Here is a 26,108-nt window from a genome sequence, read left to right as displayed (position 1 = left end):
GACGACACATACTGGCATACAAACACACAACAATACAAATGGGAATATTTCCACGAATAATGGAGTTTTCCTTTACTATGGTGCTGCAGATGAAAATTAACAAAACAGAAAAGAGTTCAGTTTGATAATATTAGCGTGTCAATCAGTCCATCAAATATAAAGGATTGCCTCAAAAGAGTTGGATAGAGATCTGTGGAAAGACTGCAAGTCTACAGGACAAAAATCCTATATAACTGCAAGGCCTCAGTGACATCTGTAATACACTAGTAACTTAAAAATATAGACTCTTATCTCAAGTAAGTTTGCGACTTTTGTCGAGATAAACACATGAACTGAGATTGAAGTGTCAAGTCACATGGGAAACCTTCAAAACAATAAAAAGAAACACACAAACAGTTGCTACGAAGTCATTATCAAATAGATTTCCACTGGCTGTTTACTGTGTGAAAACAAAGAAAAACCTGAGAGGGAGACTTTAGAGCAGGGGTGCTCACACTTTTTTAGCATGCGAGCTACTTATAAAATGATCAAGTCAAAATGATCTACCTACTACAAAAATGCAAAACATATATTTATTTCTTGCTTGTTAGTTTTGCCCTATGGTGCAGTGCGCCCTATGTGTGTGTTGTTGTTGTAAAGCGGACGTAGTAGGGAACACCATGAGAACGTTAAAGGGGGAAGTGTGGGCGTGGATTGTATATAAATGAACGGGTATGTGCGTTATGCAGAACATCGTTGTTTTAACAACCCTGAAAATGGTGAAGAGACACGCTTATGAAGCACAGTTTAACTTTAAACTGAAGGCCATCAGCGGAGGAACATGGAAATCGAGCAGCCGCGAGAGAACTTGGTTCGCAAGTGGAGGAAGCTGGAAAACGAGCTCCGACAGGTGAAGAAGACGCAGCTGAGTTTCCGCGGACATAAGACGAGGTGGCCCGAGTTGGAGGAAAGACTCGAGCAGTGGATCATTGCACAAAGAACGAGTGGGAGAAGCGTTTCCACGGTCACCATTCGACTAAAAGCAGTAACGCTAGCAGAAGAAATTAAAATTCTCGGAACTCCAACCGCTGGACATCGGTGTGAACCGGCCGTTCAAAGTAAGGCTGTGAGCGGCGTGGGAGCGATGGATGACCGATGGAGACCACAGTTTCACTAAGAGTGGAAGGCAGCGCCGGGCGAGTTACGCCACAATTTGCAAATGGATTGTAGATGCTTGGGCTAGCGTGTCTGCTGGCACTGTTGTTCTAGCTTCATTTCCAAGGAGCCGCACGGCACGGAAAGTGACTCTGACAGTGAAGAAAATGAACCTGGTATGTTTGATGGAGATTTAGCGCAGCTGTTCAATTCAGAAACAGAGGACGAGGAGTTCGATAGGTTTGATTGATGACGATTACAGGTAAAAAGAATGTTAGTACTTTGTAATCAATACTTAAATAAAGCACAACCAAACTCAGTTTTGCTCCCGCTCTATTTTTAAATACGCACACTTGTATGCTTGTGTGTGTGTGTTGTTGTAATTCGGACACCATGAGAACGTTAAAGGGGGGAAGTGTGGGTATGGAACCCGCGCCCTATGAGCGTATGTAATGCGATCTACCAATACTACCTTCGGGATCGACTGGTTGATCGCGATCGACGTATTGAGCACCCCTGCTTTAGAGTATCAGTGAAACATTGAGCATGATGTGCTGTGGCAGAGCAGAACAGAGGAGTTTGACTCGTCCTGTCATTTGGGACAGGAGGACACTTGTGCAACGTCCTGACTCACCAGTACAGTGGTTCACCACAGTTAATCAGGCTACAGCACAATAAAGCTAACGATTGGCTTCATGAGCTGAAGGCTGACCGTCACAGAGCTCATTAAAGAGTGTGAGCAGGAGACCAGGAGCTGATGAGATGATTCACTGCCTGGCTCATTTCTTATGTTTGCACTAGTGACATTTGGCGGCAATGAGCAGGCCTGTAATTATTGCAGCGGAAAGAGCAACTCCCTGTGTCCCAGAGGAATCCTACAAACAGCCTCAGTCGAAGCGGACAAATCTCAGGCTAAATCTCTGACCACTCTTTCAGCTCAGAGATGACCACATCTCAGAGGAGCATCACTCAGTGGAGGTTAAGTAGGTCTTCCAATGGTAGTCACATTATGGCCTCTTGGTCCCTCTGTCCATCATACTCTTGATCTTTTCTCTACATGTGACTAAACCTCCTCAGGCTCACTTTTATATCTTTTGTACTAACGTTTCCACTTCAAGGATTTATCAGTGTTTCATTCGTCATCCTGTGTCTCCTCACATAACCTCTTATTCATGTCTGCTGCCTCCATCTGCCTCTTCTTCCCGTCCCACAGAGCCCCTCCATGGGTCTACATGTAAATAATAATAATGCATGGGTTTTATATAGCGCTTTATATAGACACTCAAAGATGCTTTACATTGCATTATTCATTTACTCCATACTCGATGGTGGTAAACTACATATGGAGCCAAAGCTGCCCTGAAGCAAGGCTGCCATTTTGCACCATCGGCCCCTCCGACCACCACCACCCACTTACTCTCACAATGCTTTCACTCAGGCAGTTTGGGGTTCAGAGTCTTGCCCAAGGCTGGACAGCTGTAGGCTGGCAGAGATGGGACTCGCACTTGCAACCTTCCGATTGGGAAACGACCGCTCTATCAACCGAGTCATAGACCAGGCATCGCCAACATGTTGCTCGAGAGCCAACAGTAGCTCACTAAAGTACCGATAACATGATGAGTAGCAGTGTGCAATATATACGTGTGACGATATGTAATTCTACATTATTTAAAATATACACTATTTCGAAAAGGAAAACAAAAGTCACGTAAACACCAATGGAGAGGTGCACGAGGTGCCCAGAAGCCAATCAGAGGGCAGGATTCAGTCACGTAGCGGTAACATCTTTGACCACAAGCGGCGTCAGTGGCAACGAAACACCCGGATGCGATTCTCACAAGGAGGAAATATGAAGGACATACATGGTACCCAGTGTACACACTACACCCACTGTACCCACTATGACCACTGTACCCAGTATGCACACTACACCCACTGTACACCCATTGTACCCCACTACAACCCACTACAACCAATGTACACCAGTACACCCACTGTGCTCACTACATCCCCTGTACCCACTGTACACCACTACACCCACAGTACCCACTACACCGACTGTACCCAGTGTACACCACTACACCCACTGTACCCACTACACCCACTGTACCCAGTGTACACCAGTACACCCACTGTGCTCACTACATCCCCTGTACCCACTGTACACCACTACACCCACAGTACCCACTGTACACCACTACACCCACAGTACCCACTGTACACCACTACACCCAAAGTACCCACTACACCCACTGTACACCACTACACCCACAATACCCACTGTACCCAGTGTACACCACTACACCCACAGTACCCACTATACCCACTGTACCCACAACTAGAGCTTGGCATCACCACTGACCTGCCAATACAATACGATTCCTATACATTAGGTCCCAAGTCGATATGATTGCCAATACCATTCAATTTTGCTTTGGTAATGAAAGAGACTCTCACAGAACTAATGCTGTAAATTCAATTGGAAACGTAACCCTCTAACCTGGTGTCTGAATGAATAACAAGATTAACATTAAGAACAAACCAATAATCAAATAGTTACACAGCCTCATGGTCTATATATTTTAATATGACTGACGGTCATTCAACACGAAAGTGCAACATAGACATACAGCAATATGTTGCACATTGCTAAATGTTTTTATATAAAGAAATTTCAAACAATAGTGTAACCCTAACCTCTTGAAGAGTCCATTTATATTCACAACATCAAAGATATGCAGCTGCTCAAAACATTGCTCAACACTCCGTCAAGCCCAGCAGGTCTGTGTGCTCTCTCTATCAATCATTCCAACTCCGACCTGGCGTACCCTGGCAGTGCCACCATTGGGGAGATCATTGTGTACGATGCCAATGGTTTGGTGCAAACCTTCTTCTTAACCAACACTTAATAGCAGTGTGTGGCAGCGAGACTCTTGCTCAGTGTGTGTGTAAACTCAAATAACCAGCAGCCAACCAGTGTAAATAAGAACAAAAAAAGACACTATCTCATAAAATCTTACCAAGAATATTTGTCTTATTTCACATAGTAAAGGAACTTATTTCTCGACAATTTTCAGTTTGATGCAAATTTTCACTTGAAATAAGTAGAAAAGAAAATCGCCAATGGATTTATTTCAAGTCAATATTTACTTGAAACAAGTGAAAATGGTCAAGAAACAAGTAACCTTTTAGGCGATGAGTCTTATTTTAAGTGTAATCAGACCTATTTTGAAAAAGAAATTGACATTTTAACTAGAAATATTCTTGGTAAGATTTTGAGTTTTTGCGATGGAACCTGGATAAAAGGAGATACTGTAGTGTACCTTTTGAAAACATACAGACTGTGACACTTAAGCCTGTCGCAATAATCAATAAATCAATATATCAATTAATAGCACAATAATTAAAAATGAGCTTGATAAGTTTGCCAGGCTCGATAATTTTTCATTTACCAAAGACGTCACTGTGAGCGGCGCTCATTCTGGTCTTAGTTAACGGCGCTCCCACAGTTTGATGTTGTTTTATAGAGTTGCCAGATTTGTGAGTCTTCCAGTAGAAAACCCGGGTAAGGCCCACTGTAAACGGGCCTTATTATGTAGGGGGAAAACAGCCAATCTGGCAATAGCAGCATCAGAGTCACACCGCCGCATACATCATCAAAATGCTCTACCTGAGTCTATCAGACTCTACCTCCACGATTAATACTGCATCTTCGTATGGTTACCATTCTTTCCGGACAACAAGCTGCTACTTTTCTTTTTTTTTAACATGCTTTGGACCCTGCTGCAGACGACTCGGCTTTTTAAGGGTTAACAAGCTTCATGCTGTGGGTGATGCGTTCAGGTGCATCACGCAACTCCAAAGCTCGCAGCAAGATATTGAAAAAAAAAAATTATGAACGAGTTAATTTTTGGAACTATGAACTGAACTAGTTCATAATAATATTTGTGAACTGAACTTTGAAATAGTACTTTCATGTAGAAACTAAACTTTCCCAACACTGCCTGTCAATCACTCTTGTGTGGGGAGGGGGGCACCTGGGGCACCTGGCACACCTGAGAGCAGCATGAGAGCCCCATGAGGAGTAGAGGGGGAGAGAGAGAGAGAGGGGTTGCTTTGATTATTTATTTTTGGATATTTACAATGTCTTTTTCATAATACAATTCCAATTTTAAATATTCTTATGAAATAAAAGTTTATTTATCTTTAAAAGGGTATACTTGCATTATTATACCATTAATAATATATTAGTGGAAACATGGTATCAAAATGGCAATATTATCATTTATTGCAATAATTTCTGGAACAATTTATTGTCCAGCAAAATTTGTTATCATGACAGGCCTAGTGACAATGCAGTGATTGTCTCATAAAGCTTAAAACAAACCACCTTGCTCGGAACTTAGGTGCTTTTTTAAAAGACACATGAATCAAGTGTAAAACGCATGACTCTTAATCACTACTTGCCAGGGACTGAGATTTCTCTGCAAGAACAGCAGCTGATTGACATGTTCCGGAGTGAGGCAGCCGCTTTTCGCCGTAACTATGTTGCCAGCGGGTAAAACATACCCTTTCAGAAGGAACACTGGTGCCTGGCACACAAAGATAGCATTTAGCTTGGCGAGCTAAAAGGGGGTAACTTGCTTCATGCTTCATCCAGCAGCTCAGTGGATTTTCAGAGAGTGTGGGAGGATCTATTTCTCTGTATCATTTAATTTCTTCTGGTGCCTTCTCACAGCCTGGACTGTGTTGGTCACATTGTTGGTAACAACACACGGGTCTTTGTCCGTGAGCTCCCACTCTCAAAGCGCCTCGGTCAGCAGCTCAGCAAGATGACTCGGGTTGTGGCTGGTTTCTACAACATGGGACACGAGGCACCAGTTACTGTCCAGGTAATGAGAGGTGATGGTCAGGTAGGAATCAGTAGCTCTGCTTGTACAGCTGTTGCAAGTGATTGCAACTCTCTCTGCTGATTTCAGTGCAGCCGCAACGTAGCATTTCCTCGTTGTTTCTGAAGTACAGGCCCGGATCCCTTGTGATCTGATCATCTGACTCTGATAACGTTACACTAAGCACTAAACCATGCAAGGCTTAAAGTGGCAGACCAAACAAAACAATGAACGGTCACATCAAATGCATGTAAAAATACAAATAGCTAGATTTATGTATCCATAATCTTTCCTACACATGTATCGATTAGATATTGAAATATCGATATTTTAACTCACCACTACCCACAACATAGGCTGTAGCCACTACTCCCACTGTGACCACTACTCCCACTGCACCAGCGTCACCTTGGCAGGGAAGAAGCTCCACCTCATCCTCTCTGTGTTTGCCTTCAGACAGTGGCAACGGCGCCCTGCTGGCAGCAGAGACTGTTGTAAATGTCCAGCAGGTTGGGGGGGTGGTTCTGATGGAGCTTCGCCGAGCAGACCCCACTCCTCAAGGCCAAGAAGTCTTGCCGGGTGCTGCTGCTCCTCCAGGTGATGATACTTCCTGTTGGATGCAGATGTCCAGACGCAGGAAAAAATGGTTTTGTGATATGATTGTTTGAGATTGTTCATAGAGTGATTTTATTCATCTGTTGCATCATAAAGAAACACTTGGATAAAGCACATCATCATGATTTTCCTGAGACTGATTGTCCTCACTGACTACTTCTGTCCATGATGATTGACCACTGCATGGACAGAAGCATGTTTATGATAATGTGCAACAGGAAGGGTTTGGGAGCTTTTAACCTTCGATGCAGTCCCACAGTTACATTGGCTCGGCTCTCCAGCAGCACATGGCACAACTCACTGCGAGTGTACGGGTCCTTTACAAGGCTTTACATGAACCCAGATGGTAAAAACCTCTCAGTCATCCAGCCTCTCCAGCTGCTTCATCTTTCGACTCCTCAACTTTATGCCTCGACATTTCTTTGATTTCATGATGTCACCCTTGTTTTTGGAGCAGGGCACAATGTGACCTGTGGCCACTCTCCTGGTATCTCCTCTTTATCCACGATCTTTCTAATCATCTTAGTGAGTTTCATGACCTTTACAGAGAGATCATCTGGTCCTATAGGTGTTCTATTTCCCATCTTCTTCAGAGCTTTAGTGATTTCAGCTCTTCAGATTTTAACTCTGAACTTCTTGTTTGTCTAGGATTCCCCTCATTTTTGAGCTGGTGGAAATACTCAGGGTGCCTTTGCACTGCAGCTATCTGGAGGTGTTTAAACTTTCTGACATAATGACTCTGAACTGTATTCATGATCTGAGTAAAGTGAACAGACACCTCAGGGAAATATTCAAAAATTTGCAGTTCTTCTTTCCCAGACAACTCTTCCTTTCAGGCCTCCTCTCCATTATTCATTACAGCTGCAGCATGGTAGTGAATAATTCAGTTTGCAGGAGAAAAGCAGGTGACAACCCGACCAGCAGTGAGCCATTCACATCCAGGACACCACAAGGTGGATGTGTAAACCACAACTCAAAACAGCTGGAGTACCAATAAAATGACACGCAGTCTGAAAAACACTCACAGACACACTGTCGAGGACATTATTTCAATTTTATTTTCAATTGAGTATTGTTTCGGTTATGTGAAATCATAAAATGAATGGAAACCAAATCTTGGTTTTGTCCTAATTAACAGCCAATTCATTCAGTTTGATAATATGGAAGATTAATAGTATCGGAGAACATTTACATTTTAATGTTGGAATCACAGAATAAAAAACAACGGATTATTGTTTGCTATTCAAAGCTTTGCGCCAACAGACTTGTGCCATCAGCTAATCAATCATTAAAATTTAAGGAACTTTATCAAGATAAATCCCCCAAAAATTAGTATATCCAGCTAGCAAAGCAGTGGTCTCTCTTTTAATACCAAACCAATAACTAATAATTCCCTGACTGAAGGGTCCTTGTGTCCTCACCACTGCTTTCCTAAAAATAACTCGCCAATGTTTTAACTGGGTATTTATGTGTAGTAACTTGCACTTAAACTACTACATACATTTAAAGAGCACTGCTGTACGAACAAGTACATGTTAGAGATGTGTAACTACCAGAGCTGTAAGATATGTTTCTGTATTTACAACATCCTCTTATCCACATGACCATCATCATCATCATCATCCAGACTGCTTCTGACAAATCCTCTTTATTCGTCACTGCCTGGTCACACTTATCCTTTTCTGACACATTCACTTCTTTTCTGCCTGTATCCTTCTAATACGCACGGCGGGTGGTTGAGCTGTTTATCCAGAGACTCCTCCCTCCACTTCATTCATCAGCATGGCCTCTCTTTGAGGCAGCGCTGCTAAATCTCATGTCTCTAGAAGGCGGCAGGATTAGCTGCCGCAGGATAGTAGTAACATCTGGTAGGAGATTCTGATCCAGCCACTTGGCTCTGAGCATGTGAGAGAGCTAAGTGAGAGGTGAATAAATGGGAAAGAGGATTAAAAGACTAATGGTGCTGGGTTAACACATTTGTTTAGTAAATTAGAGCATCAGACATGTAATCCTGTCACAGGTGACAGACTAGTGATCATAGAGTTGTACGAATTATAAAGAGCATAAAAGCTTCCCTCTAGTCTCTTCATTAAGATGCTCCCAAACAACAACATCCATCATCCAAACAGGAAGTGATCATCAGACACGCCGTGAAACTCAATCAATGCTTCTTTCATACCATTCAACATTCCCACTATTTGTGACAAGACTTCTTCAATGAAGTATCTGCACACAGTATCGCAAACCAATTGTCTTTGGGATATCAACATTTGCAATATTGGTGTCACAGACCACTGAGACAGGACAGCCTTGTGAAGGGAACAGCATGAATGGATCAATTTGCTCAGATAAGATGTGAAATGTCTTTCAACAGGTATGACCAGCTGCCCTGATTCAGTTACTTTGAGGTCCTTCCTACCTGGAACGATGAGACTATGCAGATACATGACTGACTAAACTGGGATAAATGACACTATAAACAACAAACAGTGTTAACGAGACACAAATGTCTGTTCATGTCTCATTACACTGGGTCCAAATAGAGAGAGAGCATTGTGACGTGGGAGTAGAGACCAGAGAAACAACCATCAGAGTGTTGTGTGGTGGCTGTCTCCTCTTAGATGTGTTTGCATTGTAAACAAGAGCAATCACAGATTTATGACATCCGCCAAAGGTTGACCTGAACTCAGAAAAAAAAAGTTTCCCGTTCACTTCCAAATTTAATGGAGACTTCCCTGGCCTAATATCTATCTGTAGTCAAAATCCGTGCAGTATAGGTCTGTATGTGTGTGACAGTTTTTAGGCTTTTATATATGTGACTGTACCCAACACAAGACTAAATCTGATGTTTTTTTCTACCGTCCATTGTGTACAGTTTAGTTGTGTAGCTTTTCTAATATGGAGAAACAAAACCTTCAAAGAAAATGTAAATGATTTGTATTTTCCTGATTCCAAAAAGTAAAACTGAAAAATAGGGCAAAGCCATATGACGTTGCTTTGGCCTACTGCTGACACCGTTTCGAAACACGGTTCCAACCGCTGCTGGTTAGTGTACCAACTAGCTAGCCAGCAGCTCATCTCACGGCGAGATGGTCCAAAAGAAAGCGGTGACAGCAGAGGAAGTTGCTGAAATTAAAAAAGTTCCTGGAGTTTCTGTCCACAGTGAGCTACAGCAGAAAAGAATCCTGGAGCTCGTTGAGGAAGTGAAGGCTCTCTGGATCCAGAACCGACTTGGAGACCAGAGCGACGAGCTTGAGAAGAAGTCCTGGATGAAGAACCTGATCGTGACCGAGCGCCGCATCAAACCCCTGTAAAACGCACGGGCGGCCGAGTGCAGAAAATACACCAACCGGTGTGTTGTCATTCCTCCGGGCCAGAGGGTGGCATTTCTGTTTCAAAATACTGCGAACAGGGAAGGAAGCTGAAAGGCAACAACGTCTTCATCAATGTGGATCCCACTAAAAGAAACTCAGACATTGCAAGAGAAGCACAAAGCTTGAAAAAACGTGGAAAAATCCAGAACGCATGGACTAACAACTGTAAACTATTTCTCAAACTGAACGGGATGTCGTAGCAAGTCAGGTGGTGGTCATCAGGAGCATGGAGGAGCTAGACAGGTACCAATGAACACTACATCCAGACTTTCAGGTGTGGCCACTCAACCACAACACACCACCATGACACCGTCTAAAGGACTCATTCTCCTGCACCAGGACACAAGCAGGGTTTTGGGACAAATCTGTTTAAAATGATTGCAATTTCAGAATCTTAGATGACCGCAGATTAGAACGTGGATTTTGAGTTGGATGGTTATGAACTGAACTTTATCAACAGAATGAAATCACAATTTCAAACATCCATGTGAACGCACAATTAGCATTAGCAATTTAGCATTTCCTTCTACTCCTTTTTGAACAGATTAACTTTTCTACTGCAATGTATCTGTATTTTCCTTTTCATTTATTTTCAAAAAAAACCAAAAATGAAATGAAAAATGAAATGTTTGATATTATCCAGCCATGAGGTGAATTTGAGTATAATGTTTTCCAATCTTTCTGAGTGTCCTCTCTGTAGGTCCTCTTGCTTTTTTACATCTAAAACACATTTATTAATGGTTCGATGGATTGAAGCCGGAGCTTTAATGAAGTGTGTAGCTGTAAGTCACCGATGAGACAGACAGACAATAAATGAATGAATTCACAGTTTGTAAAAGGAGCGAGCTTTATTATTCTCCAGTTATTTGAGTTAGTCAGCACATGCTGCAGGCGACCTTTCTGCTGGTCTTGTCGTACAGCCTGTTTCTGTCATCTCATTCATGGCTTTCACACTCACAACAGTCATTGCTGGATGTCTCAGGACTATATTCACACTTTTATAGTCCAGAAGAACCAGTTTGTCAGTCACTCCTACCTTTTTCCATTGCCATCACTTCATGGTATTGTGTGCAGCCATCTCTGATCATCAGTGCACATAATGCATTGATGTGCAGAAAGTCTCAACACTCAATGAGACACTCGCTCTTCATCACATCTCCCTGAGGTATCTCAGCCAACGCTGAAATTTGAACTATTAATGAGGAGCCTTACCTCCATTGTTCTAATTAAATGTAGTCTGTGAGTTTCTACTCGGGAAGCTGGTCTAGCTTAGACGACTGCTCATGTATTCAGACAGCGTGTTAATTTGAACAACCTGCAGTGTGGAAATGTTTGATCTAATCTGTGAGCTGCTGCAGATGTTTGATCCCAAACTGTCTGAAACATGGTACTCAGTTACAAAATGAAGTGTGTGAAGAGGGAAAGAGTCAGGATAAAGCAGTCACAAGTTATCTTCCCTTCTTCCCTTCACAGGATAGAAACAAGGGGAAGTTCGCCTCTCCCTTTAGGGCTCACTCTGGTATTTGTGGAATCTGCTCTGGAACAAATAGGCCACTTCCTGACCAGATCCCCCAGAGATCCTCTGGAGAAGGAAGAGGAATGAGCTACTGAGAACGCAGCCCGATGGAGGAAAGAAATAACTTCATGTTTGTTCATGCTGTCAATAAGAAGAATTATTCTAAATTTGTGTGTGCCGAGTGGTTTCATGTTTCTCTATTTAACAGCTTGACACACTGTTCAGACTCAAGCTCATTATTCAATGACATTGAGTTGCCTCCGTTATTAAACATTAAAGCCTATTTCTTAGAGCCGAGGCCTTAATTCAAAGATACGTGATGAAATACACCAGAGAGCCGTATGGATTTACTATAAGGCCATGCCATGATGCTGCAAGGAATTAAAGTTTTTACACAAAATATTGTACATCAAGTTGCTTTGTGATTGTATGGTGTGAACTTGGAATATTGTCAAACTGTCATTTTAATAAAATAAAGCTACTTCCACTCATAGTGTTTAGTATTCCCAAATGTAGAAGACATGACTATTAAAGGAGACATATCATGCTTTTAAATCCTTCCTTTTTACATATAAATCATACAGTTGTGGTCTATATAAAGCGGAACTGCAATGCTTGGGTCTGAATTCCTCATTATTAGAGCTCCACAGGCCCCTTTTCTACCCCTTTTCTGATGTGCTTCTGAGAGCAACTCGTTTTGGGGCGGTCTCTTCAAATGCAAATGAGACACTTCATACCCCGCCTCATCTCCAGGTTGCAGAGGTGACACTCGGTTCAACGCCACCCTGTTCGGCCATCTTTGTAGTTTGATAGAACAGATACAATTATCTAGCGGCGCAGAAACTTTATATTCACACATTATTTACAAAATGTCAACAACGGAAGATTTGTCCATCCAGCCATAGCGGAGCGAGATGAAAATGACGATGATGCACCTGAAGAACAACGTCTTCATATGGATGTAACGCAATGGTGTGTTACTATATTTACACTAACTTCTCCATCCATGCCCACTACTACAATACTGCCAGTATTACAACGACTATTTAACACAGAAGTTACATTATAATCTAAAACGAGCACACAGCGCTAACATATGAAGACGGTGCAACTGCTAATGCTAACAAAACAATGACAGGGACGTCTTATCATCACACTTTTTAGCGTTATATACAGCTTACCGAAGTGCTCTGTTCGTCGTCTCCATAGAGAGAAGGAACTGACCGCTCAATCAGACGAAGTCTTTCGGCAAATCCTTCTTTATACTGGCGGAGGTTGCTGAAATAGTCATCCTTAAAGTGCTTCGCGCACACAAAAATGACCTTACCCACAGATGTGGGTACATTTCTGTGAAAAATAAAACTCAACCAGGCACTTCGAAAAGGTTCTGATGCTGGGAGACGGTGTAACGAAGCTTGTGGGTTACTACATCCAACAACCGAACATTTCGACTTATCCTCTCGTAACTTCGGCACCCTTAGGTTGGACTACAAAATCGCAGCGAGAAACAAAAATGGCGGATTGCTCGAAGTGTCGATGTCCTAATTTGGCAGTTCCGCCGGGAATACTGTGACGTAATAGTTCAAAAAACGTAATAGAGAATAGAAAAATCGAAACGGATCGCAAAATATGACCAAAACAGAATATAAAGATATCAACAGAGCACCTGAAGAGACGACTTTGAACTTTTCTGTACTTCTAAACACTCTAAATATACAACATGCATTTAAGGGCTAAAAAAGTGGATTTAGCATGATATGTCCCCTTTAAGGCCCCTGCATAGTCCCTTTTTGAACCCATAAGTACAAGAAGAAAATTCGGCAGTGATGTCAGCCAGCTGCTGAAAAAAAAGGTTTTTCGGCAGGACTGTTCATACTCCAATAAGAAGCTGCTGAACTCACAGGCCACGCCCCCTCGCAGCAGGCCACACGTCTGTGATGTGGTGTTTAATCTTTTCAACTGCACAGTTTATTTCTCGCCTCCAATGCTTTCAGAAACACATTTCTCTGAACTGTTTCAGTAATAAAAGAGAGAGTTTTTGTCCGAGCGAGATGTTGGTCAGGAGCTGGCAGCTTTTCGTGATGCGTTCAGGTGCATCACGTCAGCCTTCACTCCGACATTTTAACGAGCTGCGGCGCTCGTACAGTAGCGATGTTACAAGCTAAATATGATTAAAATAAGACTGATCGTCATATGAGGATGAGCTGGAACACGCATGCGCAGCACACGGCAGTGAAGAAGTTTCGGCAGTGCGGCACCTACATAGTTCGGCCAGGACGGTTGGCACAGCCGAAACAAATTTCGTAATAACGTCATTTTGTTCAGCAGGACCCCGCACTTCTGAACTTTCGTCTTGTTCTCATGGAGTATGAAGAGGCCTTTAGTTTAGTCAGTTTGCTGGTGAGCAGAGCTCATATAACCAGAGGTCTGCAGCCACAGAGCCTACAGCTCCTCCATAGTGACCCTATAGCAGTGTTATTTTACTTTTAGTCTTAGTTTTTTGTCTTTTGGACAAAAATGCTTATTGGTTTTAGTCACATTTTAGTCATTTCTATATGTGATTGTTTTAGTCGACAAAAACTCAAAAAAACGCAACTTTTTTTTTACGTCGATGCGTAGCGTTGTAATTTGCATCGAGGAGAGTAGTCAGTCTCTCTGTGGGGGAAGCGTCGGCCGGCTGCTGCGCTTTCTGACTTTCTTTCACTTTTCACATTTTGTAGATGTGGGAGCATGGCGAATGACCGGGGGATCCCTCTAGGACAGTGATTCTCAACCGGTAGTCCGCGGGCCCCTAGTGGTAAGTGGTGTAATTGCAAGGGGTCCGTGAAAATCAAACATCTCTTAAAAAAAGATCCTATGACAGGGGTCCTCAATAGGCGGCCCGCGGGAGCCACCTGTCTGGCGGCCCATTAGCTGCACATTTCACAACATGAACTAAAGTGCGATTTGTGGGTAAAAGAAATGCGCTGCTCTACCTTTTTAATCCTCATCCCACATAGCAATCAAAGCCAGAGTCTAAGCGCATCTGACGTAATTCCGTCAATGCTGCTCCGCACGGACGTCCACGGATTTCAATTTCCCAACCCGCGAAACGACACGCCATCCAACAGTGAGTCAAAATTTTAAAAAAGAAACAACATGACCTGCAGCGTGAAAAAGTGGAGCAGGAAAAGCGTCAGTTGAACTCTGACTGAACTGAACAGTTTAGTTTTATTTTACCGTCCCATGCTTGATCTGCACGCAGACCGGAGCTGTCAGCAAAATGGATCAGGACTTTAACTTTCTGCATGCTGCCAGCTTTAAAGCCAAATACCCTCCAAAATCCCACAGCCGCAAAACAGAAAATGAAAACATAACGTGATACAAGCCCTCCGTGTCTACGGTATGTCGGCATTGGCACAAGTGAGCGAATCTCAATTCCTGACCACGGATCACGATTTTGACCTGAATTCTATGATTCAGGGTCAAGGCGTCACACCGTCACGGACAGTCGCCATCTTTTATCATGAGTTGCAAGAAAGAGCAGGAAACTGTGGCGGATCATCACGAGTCATTACGCACCATCACCACTATTGTTTCACAGTGTTGCAAACTAATATGCCCAAAGCTGCGCCCTGCGGCCGTCTACTGTGCATCATTGCGCATCGTCACTTTCATTATTCTGTCAGGAATGTGGCGAATCAGGAGAATTTGTTATATTCAGTTGTTGATTTTGCTATTAGAGATGTATCCAGCCGCCAGGGCGCACTGCGCACCAGAAGAAATGAGAATCACCGTCTCAGGTGCGTCTCATGGAGGTGGGTGTTCGCCCATGGCGTAAAACAAGTCAGGTCCGCAACCGAGTTTAAAAATATCTGACTCCACACACCCCAGTTATTCTACCAACAGCTATTGAACAGTTCACACACTGCTCAGCATTCAGAGAAATTCCATGGAGTTGATCAGAGAGGAGGATGCTGCAGGGAGCGAATGCTGTCACGCTGTTGAACACGTCACAACTAATCCACATGCTCAGTTGCAAACTTCACCAATACAGGTGATTCTTGATATTCTTGGAAGATTCATTGGCAGCCAAAAAGATGTTCCAGGAATATCAGGAATGTCAGGCCCATTTAAGAACTATCTTCAGATGCATTACATCGCATTAAGAATGGCAGGAATGAACTCAGGAACTCATCGTGCTGATGTGTAAACGCACCTTTAAGCAACTGCCGCTGTCGGTTAATACTGCGACAAGAAGAGTGGAGGATTTAGCTCACTGTAAATCCCTCCCTGTATTTCTGCCTCTGTCTCTCTCAGTGGGTAAATAATTAGATAGTTGGTTTTACACTTACTTTTTTCAAGAGTGCTTTTTCATGTGACCCTCAACACAAGTTTTGAAAATCCCAGGATTAAATTATTACTACAACCATCTTGACTACTATTACTCATAATACTAATGATGATAACAACAATAATAATAGTAATAATGGTAACAGTAGCTAACATTTGCAATTAAAACAACTTTTACTGACATCGTGCAAAAAACCTGCGACGGTTCCGGCCCTTGGTGTGGCATGCTGGTCTGATTTTGGCCCTCGGGGGGAAATAATTGAGGACCCCTGTCCTATGACATATACAGGGGTGGGGGGTCCTCAGAGTTTATCTTAAATATGCAGGGGGTCCAGGACCCCAAAAAGGTTGAGAACCACTGCTCTAGGAGAGCCATCGTTGACGGAGGGTGCGTGTGAGATATTGACAGCTCTTTACGCGATCGTGGGGGGGGTTACGGGATGTTTTGGACAATCGAAAGTGACTGACTCAAACGACCCGTAGAAACTCCGTAAAAAGAAATCGAGTGTATCACTAACGGAGCAGCAAAGAGCAAGAGTCTGGTGAAAGAGAGAAATAGAAGAGAGAGAGAGACAGAAAACAATGGCTGCTGCTACATCCACAAGGACACAACTGTGTTCTCTTTTTCTTTGAAAAAGTATTGAAAGTATCGAAATACATGGTGGTATCAGTATCAATACCAAGATGTTGGTATCATGACATTACTGCCATGTTACACTTCATTGCTGTTGGGTAGAAATCTTTTATCGCCATGTTTCAACTATAACTTCATCATACAACGTCACACAAAAGGAGTGAAAACAGCAGATCCACAAGTTCAACACATCGTAACACATTGTGAGCTTGGAGATCAGCTATTTTCACCAGTATTTACGATAATAAAAATGTTTATGAAATACAAGGTTTTCACCCAACAGCAAATAGATTCTGATCTACTAAAAACGATGTACAGTATTACACAGATAAAGTGGTAACAGTGAAATCAGTGTTCATTACTCCAACAAAAAAAAGCCAAGAATCAAAACATTTTTACTTTTGTAATCGTGCCTTTATTTCGGAGAATTTTCTAAAGTGCATTGAACACATGCTCAAAATATGAGCAATGGAAGAGGAACACATACACTCAGTCTTCAGGTGACACCTGTTCACACTTTGTTGGGCTCCTTCAATCGAAGCTTTACATTAGTTTGCTACATGTCTGCTCTGGCTATTTCTCACCCTGTATGTGAACAGAGGGACAAACCTACAAGTATTCTGAGTACTTGTGAGCACTCAGTACAGGTCTGATGGCCTGTGTTCCTGTAGGTTTTGGCATATTTCCTGCGTATTGTGTGTGAATGCTGTCCACTATCCTGTGATGACGTTAGCATCCTCTGTTGGTTTCTACAAAAAGCCCCAGGCAGGAAAGGTGGACCTGAACAGGAGACCAATCCTTTAAAACATCCTCCTCTTTCTTTTAAATGCTTTTGTATGAGAGCAAAATTCATTCTGAGCCTTCAAGAGACTTTCTGCCCACGGTTTGTGTTAAGTTATGTGCAATCTGTAAAAAGACAGTGAATGTCTTTTCTCACACCTACCACAGTGTGGATGAAGTGGCTGACTGATGATACATGAATGAAAGCTGCTGAACCACCAATATATTCAAATCCGGTTCGTAAACCTTAGAAATTTTACATGAACTAGGAAACTCCCACAATAAGATTATGAGCTGTGTTATCTTTGTTTTAAAACAGAGTCATGCTTTGCAGATTAGATTTTATTTCTAAGCTGGTAAAAGTTTTTTTAATATTTAGTTTAATAAACAAATCCTATCAGAGGTTGAACTTGCACTGCTGTTTGAGGAGACACTAAATGTTTAATCAGATAGCCTTGATGCCTCCTGAGCACAGAGGGTCAGGGTCTGGTAGGATTCCCTCAGCAGCAGCAGTAACCCCTGTCCTCTGTGAAATAATACAGACTTTCAGTTTTTCCAAGGCTAGAAATCACTAAATATTCAGTCAGCAGTAATGGTTGACTGGTTTTTACAAGTCTGATGGTCACTCTCAATCAGGGTTGCAAAATTCTGTGAGTTTTCAAAGTTGGAATCTTACCATCGGAATTAACGGGAATTAATGGGACTAAAACAGAAATTGATGGTTGGCCCTCAACAGGAAACTTAAATATAGTGGGGGAAAATATATTGTAGCATAATCTTGGCTAAACACAACCAGACTTAATGCAAGTACACTCCTCAATCACATGCACACAGCACTGCTTACTGCAGGGCTATTGAGGCCACGCCCCCTGCATGCACTGTGCACTCCATCACATGCACAGATGAGTGCTTGCTTAAACCCTGGAGGCCACACTTTTGAGCCCAAAGCACAAGACTATTGAAGCCACACAGTTGAGCCTGCGGATTATAAGTCAAGTAAGTTTTTTATAATATTATGGGGTAAATATATTTGATCTATAATGGTATTACTGTTTAACTTGCAAAAAATTAAATACAAATGTATTCATGCAGTAGCTAGCTGGCTGGTAAGTTAAGTGCTAAATGTAAGCTATTTTTCATTTCATTGACCATTTAAGGGGCAAGCTTATTATAGCTACCTTAAATGTGATGCTGTTTCTTCTTTCATTGAAAATTTTGAATGGGACTTTTTTTGGGGGTGGGGGTTGCGGGGCATTTTACTTCTTGATTCGGTAGGGGAGTTCACGTTCATGTTTTTGTTGTTCATTAAAATAACTGATTGTTCATTGTTCAAGAATTAAACCTTAAGTTCTACTCAAATCAATCTGTTGAAATGTCATGTTTTAATTGAATTATTTTACATGGATGTTTGCTTATGACAAAACACAAATATTTACATTTATGTTTGTATATGATAGTTTGTTTAAATTACCCCCAATTTCCAGTTAATTCCCAATAATTCCCATATACAGTTTCCAATTTGGAATATTTCCAAAATTCCCCAGCTTAACTTCCCATGGAGAGTTTCCGGAAATTTTCCACCCCTTTGCAACCCTACTCTCAATGTTCCAGGTGTCGGATCTCTCCCTGCGAGTCCAGATCATCAAGAGGTAGTCGTCGTACTTTGGGATTTCCTCCTGGAGAACGGTACTCTCTCTCTTCTGGGACACAGTTTTAACCAAACAACTGTTTTATTCACAGGCATGTGCTTCAGCAGTGTTTCTTTGTTGTTTTGAGTCATTTTTCTTGATTGTTGCACTTCTGACTTCTGTCCTGTGGTCTCCAGGTTTGATGTGATTTTGAAATAATGAAGCAAATATAATCCGTCGTCAGTAGGACTCCTCTGATGAAATATGTTTCTGTGCAGAGCATGAATAACCAGTGGAAACATTAGTTATTATAGTTGACATACAAGTGATGCTGCTGATTATGCAGGTGAAACACAAAAAGTCCTTTAAAGAGATCAACATTTTCAGTCATTATCTCCACACTTCTTAGCTTCAGGTGAGTCAGTGATGCAGTGGTTGGCACTGTCACCTTATAACAAAGCTCCTGGTTTGAACCTGCAATCTATGGTTATTTTGTGCAGCTTTCCTCCAGATGACCGATTTAATTACAATATTCTCCAGATATGGAGGAAAATAAAGTCTCCACACACACCCCAGTCTGTAAGTCATTGAGTTACAGTATGTGTGCAGGGTTCTTCTATGAATTCTCAATATTTTCCTGACCCACGATTAGCAGTAAAGTACAAGACTAAATGACACAGATATGACTTTCTCTGCTCTGGATCATTATGTACTGGAGAAAGGTGAGAAAATAGTCATTTGTGTAGATGTCTGAGAATATTGACCACAGGACGTACCAAGGTTTTGGAACCTCAGAATACATGTGGAAACATATTAAAGTCACAACTGCTTCCCGAATGGGTTGAAATAACAAGGACAGAGACAAAGCTAACAGGCAGGACGGAGGGAGGCTGCAGCATGCTGGACTGAAGAGCACTCAGGGTCCAACATGGAGAATTCATGGTTTGATTATTTTCTACTCAGATTTATCTCCACTTACATACCTTTTAAACTTGTGTGTATGTTTTCTCTTTTCAAGCTCTTTACAGATAATATCACTACAATTATTAACATGGCTTTCCTCTTTGTGTTGGGCTTTCTGCACAGATTTTATAAAAGCTGACACAAACTTTGGGAAAGTGACAAATAACCGAAAAATACAGAAAATCTAGAACAGTAAGTCAGATACGTGAAATTAGAGCAGAAAAGTAAATCACGACAAATACAAAATCTCTTTCAGCGCAGAAATCCTACATTTAATTAAAGATATCTTCACCAAACCATGACTGAAAATGGCTTTGTGCTTTAATAATCTCAGTAAGTCTGCAGAAGCATCTGAAATCACATCTACTAGCATGTTTGTCTTGACTGCTGCTCCTTCAGCATGCTTGTGTTCAGATTCTCCTTCACTGTGCTGGTTTTTATTGATCTCTCACTGCTGTTTGTCAGCATCTCTCCTGATGTGAGAGATGCTCCCACTCAGAGAAACAACAGCACTGTTTCTAACCACCGTTAAAGTCAAATGTCTTGTGAGCAACACATTTGCACTGGATTGTGTATCTACGCAGGCTGGAGCTGAAATCTGTCCACTTCTCCGAGCATCATTTCCACCCTGAGAGACCCTGTTGAGGTGGACTGACTGCACTCTCCTTCAGTGTGAATCAGCCACACCGGCTCTGGAGTGTGTGTATTTCCTGCTGCACGAAATGTTGCACATCAGGTTAGACAGGAGGAGCTCGGAGGCCCTGACCACAACTGTTTCAAAGGAATGATCACGGTCTGAGCAAGTAAATCTTCTCAGCAGAGAACAACTAAATCATACCAGCAGAAAATCTGAGCTTTCAAAGGGATCTGTGCTAATGCTTTAGAGGATTTTAACAAATCATGTTCTTTTCAAGGCACCAGAATAGAACATTTAAAAATACTCCTGTCAGTCGATACGCTGAATCAGCTAAATACAACTCAAAGACACAATGGCCGTGGTCGCACCGCGCACTACGTGGCGGGGGGGCTGGTGGTACGGTACGGCATGTAGGTGGGGTTGTGAACGATGTGGGTATGTGTCGGGTTTAGAATGCAGAAGCAACCAGTGGACGGCCGTCAGAGTAAAAGCCTTGAGCCTCCATTCTCCGTGACACAGCTTAAACTTTCTCATTGTGAACATCAGCGTCCAGCTCCTGCTGAATCTCCTCCTGTTACTGAGAGGAGCTTCTGCACCTCGTTGAAAGACCGAGATATGTTGTGGAGCGCCGACATTTCAACAAACCCAGTTAACAAAACAACCAGTGTGCATAAAACGGTGTATGTAAACAACAACGGGAGGGTTTACAGCCGATGAAATATTTAAATATTGCGGGCAAGTCGAGAGTGACGATCGTCACTACCAATCAGCAGACGGCTGCATTGTTGGCCTCCAACAGAACCACCAGAAATGGTGAAATGGTGACTTGGCGGTCATCGACCTCTAGGTCAGGATAAAAAAAAGAAACATTCCTGGACTTTAGTTTTTTTTTTTTTTTAAAACATCCTGTTTGTGGTGGACCCAGCAGAAAGAAGTAGTAGCAGCAAGAGTATCCGGTCTCCTTCCAAAATCAATTAATCTTGAAGTGGTCATGTTTGTGTATAATCAGTGACACCACAGTGAATTCCTTCAGGTGAAGCAGTTTACTGGAAACCAGTTCTCACAGATGACGAGTTTAATAAAGCACAGCTTCACCAGTCACACGTCATTTTAAAAAGGACCACTTCAAGTTTTTCTTCCTCTTGTTGAGGGAAACATGGATAAAGCACGACGCACGAGGAGGAGCTGGCAGCTGGGAGTGTGCTATGTACAAAGTGAGTCTTCTGAAGCACACACACACACAGACACACACACTCACAGATACTAAAGAGTCCTTTAGAAAGAAATTCTGTTGTGTGAATGAGAAGTTAATATAAAAATGTTTATTTCCATATTATGTAGAGTCACAGGTTACAGAGCTCTGATGCCCATTAGACCTCATCCAGTCCTCCTTACCTGGTAAAAAAGAAAAAGAAAAAAAAGTGTGGTAATAAAGCCAGGATGAGACTTCAGGCCTGGCAGTGCCCGTGATTATTAAATAAATCTGGAATGTGGTTACAAAAGGAAACCTGTCTTAATGAGGAGTATTTGTCAGAGAGAAGGAGGTGAATTACAGTCACACAGAAAAACCTCTGCTACAACTAAGGCGCTGTCCAAATAAGCAAAACAATCTTTTTTTCTCTTCTGGCGTTCTTAAAAACAATTCCATTCACACGTCACTATGAACATGGCTCAACACGATGTGGTACATATGCCAGGGCTTTAGGGGGTGCTGTGACTCACCAAAAACACAGAAGAGCACACAGAAAGGAAAAGAATACTCCTGCGCCTCTTCGTCGTACTTGTGAAATTCAACATATTGCCTCATTGAACCTCCAGTACAGTAGCTTCTGCGGCTTGACCTGGAGCATGTCGTCCACCATTGTTGTGGGGTATTCAGTGACGCCACAGATCATGGAGAGGTTCGCGGCAGGGAGCAGAAGAGGGCGATGACAACATTGTTTCCCTTAGATGTGCATCTTTGACGGTGCACACCTCAAATCCGAGCTGGCGTTTTAGAATATCCCTACTCTGGGACCGTGTTTAAAATAAAAGGTTTTTGGGCTCCTAAAACTCTGCCTCGTATGGATGATCTGACAAAAACGATGTGTTTACATGAAATGGCGTTCTTGTGTGGACAGACCCTCAGATTAACCTGCAAACAATCTTTATACTACTTATCCAATCACACAGAAACCAAGTCTGAAGCTGCTGAAACTGATCTGTGCAGAAAACACATGGATATGTAGTGAGGAGCCTGGTGAGCTGATGGTCTCCAACAGAGAGACCAGAGGAAGAGAATTCCCACCCGGAGTGGTGTCTGATACGATGTGTGGGTGATTTGCAGCAGCTCGCACTGAGGAAAGCTTTAAAATCACACAGAACAACACATGTCAAGCTCCAGCTCCCACATCAGAATGACATTTGGAGACATGAAGCCTTCAGAAAGTAGACAGAAAGACAAAGCGGAGTCCAGCTGAGTCCAGCCTGTTTAAGACCTGCACAGGAGGTTCTGTGACTACGTGGAACTCAGAGAGCAGACAGTGTACCTGGTGTGAACCTGGTGTGAACCTGGTTCCTGCAGAGCAGAGCTCACCTGTCGGTCCTCCCGGCGCAGGCCCTGGGTGTTCCTCAGCCAGCAGCGGCTCAGCTCACTCAGCTCCAGGATGGGCTGCACCTTCAGCCTCACCGTGTCTCCAGACTGACGGATCATCTCCACGATCTCGTCGCGGCTCTTGTTCTCCACGTTGCGTCCGTTAATCTCCACCAGCCTGTCACCAGGCACTAGACCCAGAGCCAGATCCTTGGTGCCGGCGCCGGGCTCTGCGAAGTGGACCACGCGTCTGTACACACCTCCGTCTGGGCTGCGGTCTAGCATTGTTGTGCGCCGCAAAGAAAACCCGAAGTCTCCGGTGTTGCGGCGCTGCAGCTCCAGCTCACGGGTTTCTGGAGCGCTCGGAGCCACCAGGGCTGGAAGCTGCAGCTGAGCAGGGAACGTCTTGTCCACCAGCTGGGGGATGCGGACCTTCTTGGTAGGCGGTGGTCCGAGAAGCTGCTGCTGCTGCTTCAGGCTGTGTTTTCGCAGCATGCCGAAAACTTTGCTCTCCACCTGCGGAGACGGAGCAGCAGAGTTCTGGCCGGAAGGCGTGGAGCCCTCGGAGGGGCTCTCCTCTTTGCTCCTCTGGGAGAAGGAGAAGCGTTTCATCATTTGGCCCACCTGGGCAGAGTTCTGCTTGGCGAGGGTGCCGAAGTGAGCCACGCGGTCCCGCACAGAGCCACGGTGCCCGTCCTGGGTTCCTCCCAACTCCCCCTTCAGGTCGTCGGTGGAACTGGCGGCGCTCAGCTGCTCGTCCAGGACCATGCTGCTGCGGTTGCTCAGGCCGTCGGACTCAATGTCGGTGAGCGTGAGCTCAGTGCCGCTGGCCACTTTGATGGGGATGGGGTTGGAGATCTCCAGCTTGTTTTTGGACTCCCGCTTGGACTCCCTCTTCAGGTTGAAGAAACCCCTCCTCATGCTCATCTCCTCCAGGCTGCGCAGCTCCGCAGCAGACATCCGCTCCTTCTTATCCTTCTTCTCCTTCTTGCTCCCCTCCCTCTCCTTGTCCTTCTTCATCAAATTGAACATGGTGGTGAAGTCACAGTGCCTCTGCTCCTCACTCTGTTACACACCGTCCAGCTGTGCTGTTTTCAACAGGGCCGGACCCCTGGAGAGACGGGAATAGTAAGTCAGAGGAAACGCATGCATACATCATCACAACTGGACAAAAGGATGTGAAGCAGCTGCAGTGGTTAGGACGCTCTCCTCACCAATAATGGCAGTTCAAGTCTTTCAACAGGGGTCTCTCATCGCATTGCTGAGCTTTCACATATTTTTTATTTCAAATTTGGTTTAACATAAGATCATTCTTACATTCATTTATTTAGTCCAAAGATCTGGACTTTACAGCTGCTGTATAGAATCATAACGGTCAACCTGTAACCTAACGAGTGAAGTCCTCAGCACATCACTGTGAGGAAAATACAAAGTGTGACATGGTGTCCTCCACACTGCATACACCAACACTTCCTGAGGACACCAGAATCCAGCACACCTCTGCTTTGTACCTGAGGTTCCACTGTACATGAGCAAGTAGGTTTCTCTGTATCTGAGCAGGTTCCACATAGGTGAAGGTTTTCACCTCAACCACCTCAGTCACACCTCAAGTAAACAGACATCAACACTGTCATCTGCAGACTATTAACAAACCCGAGCATCACGTATTGTCTGTGTGTGTGTGTGTGTGTGTGTGTGTGTGTGTCTGTCCTAACGCCTTTGCAGTGTTTACAACTACTGTATCTGTGGATGTGATGAGTTAAATGAACTGAACACACACACAGAGACAGAGACAGAGACAGAGACAGAGACAGAGAGAGAGAGAAAGCATGACAGGGCTAAACCAGCAGTAGCTTCTCGGCTATATTAGCCGGCTGTGCTAATGTTCGGGAGGTGGAAGAAGCCTTAGCGATCCAACATGTAAGTGTTGGGTGGAGGGCATTGAAGCAGCTCAGTCAGATTAAGCCCGCAAGGAGTGAGAATGGCTTTGTTCAACTTTGAGAGGAGCTAACTCGCTAACTAGCCTAATTGGCAGTCTGATGCGGTGCAGCAGAGAACATGACTAACCCACATTCTCTCAAACTTCAACAGTCCCCCGAGCAAAACAGGTTAATCGGAGCAGCACAGTTTACTCACTGTTTCCCTGGACAGAAACGGGGCGGCTGGAGCAGTGTGGAAGGGCGCAGCTCGTCCTCCTGGAGCAGAAGCCGCAGACTGTATGTTAGCTAACACCGAAGCTGCTCCCTATGGAGGCTGTGGCCAGCGGCTCCCCCTGCTGGCAACAGGCTGCAGCTACAGCTGCTGCCTGACTGTCACACTGCATACACACACAAACAAAAACACTGTACACACACACCCACACACAGACCGTGTGCTCGCTGTGAAGGCTGCAGGCTATGGGCAGCGGCTCCCTCTGCTGGTCACAGGCTGCAGCTGCAGCTGCAGACTCACTGTCACGGTTTACTGTAGCCAAACTCTAACTGCGTCACCATGTATGTGTATATAATATAAGATGATCTTATTAGGTGCTCTCTATTCACTGGCTGTTTAAACGTTATAATTTTCATCACTGGGGGAGTGATGAGAAAAAGTTGGGTTTCAAAAGAAAGAGGTGAGAAATTATGTGAGGGTTATCACAGATTCTTCAGTGGTGTTCTCCAGTGATTAGAGCTGATCAGAGAGGATGCCACAACACCACCGTGAGTCTACCAGGGAAAGCTTCCACACATTAATAGCAGGGACAACCACAACCCTGAAGACTAGAAGACAACTCCTTCCAGCCGAGGCAGAGCTGCTGTAGAGATATACCTTTCTCGCTGTGGAAGATAACGCTTCGCATGAAGTGAATGAGTAGCATGTCAGCATATATTATAGGTCCTCACAGGAAGAATGGGAAGGTAGGCTTTCCACCCTGAAGTTTATAGGCGTATAAATCGTGACTGTCAGGGGATCCAATAACAAATCTAATATTCAAAGAAATATTGATAATTCTGTTTGAACCTAAAATGTGTGTGAGGATGGAGAGACGGTCAGC

The 26,108-nt window shown here is 43.6% G+C and overlaps 1 protein-coding gene across 4 annotated transcripts in view; it reads right to left on the bottom strand.

Annotated features, from left to right (window-relative positions):
- LOC308107792 (unconventional myosin-XVIIIa-like) overlaps positions 1 to 25,322 on the bottom strand; it is a 124,195-nt gene extending 98,873 nt beyond the window's left edge. For all 4 annotated transcript variants that reach the window (XM_080460297.1, XM_080460300.1, XM_080460298.1 and 1 more), the window contains exons 1-2: positions 25,211 to 25,322; positions 23,078 to 24,185 (exon numbers count right to left, since the gene is read on the bottom strand). In XM_080460297.1, coding sequence (XP_080316423.1) covers positions 23,078 to 24,106 — 1,029 coding nt within the window. In that variant the 5' untranslated portion in view covers positions 24,107 to 24,185; positions 25,211 to 25,322. The remainder of the gene's footprint in view (positions 1 to 23,077; positions 24,186 to 25,210) is intronic.
- Between the last annotated feature and the right edge of the window lie 786 nt (positions 25,323 to 26,108).

This window comes from Lipophrys pholis (assembly GCF_963383615.2).
Source record: "Lipophrys pholis genome assembly, chromosome: 3".
NCBI classification, from domain to species: domain Eukaryota; kingdom Metazoa; phylum Chordata; class Actinopteri; order Blenniiformes; family Blenniidae; genus Lipophrys; species Lipophrys pholis.
The sequence above is the reverse complement of the archived record's forward strand: the minus strand, read 5'-3'. Positions and strand labels throughout refer to the sequence as shown.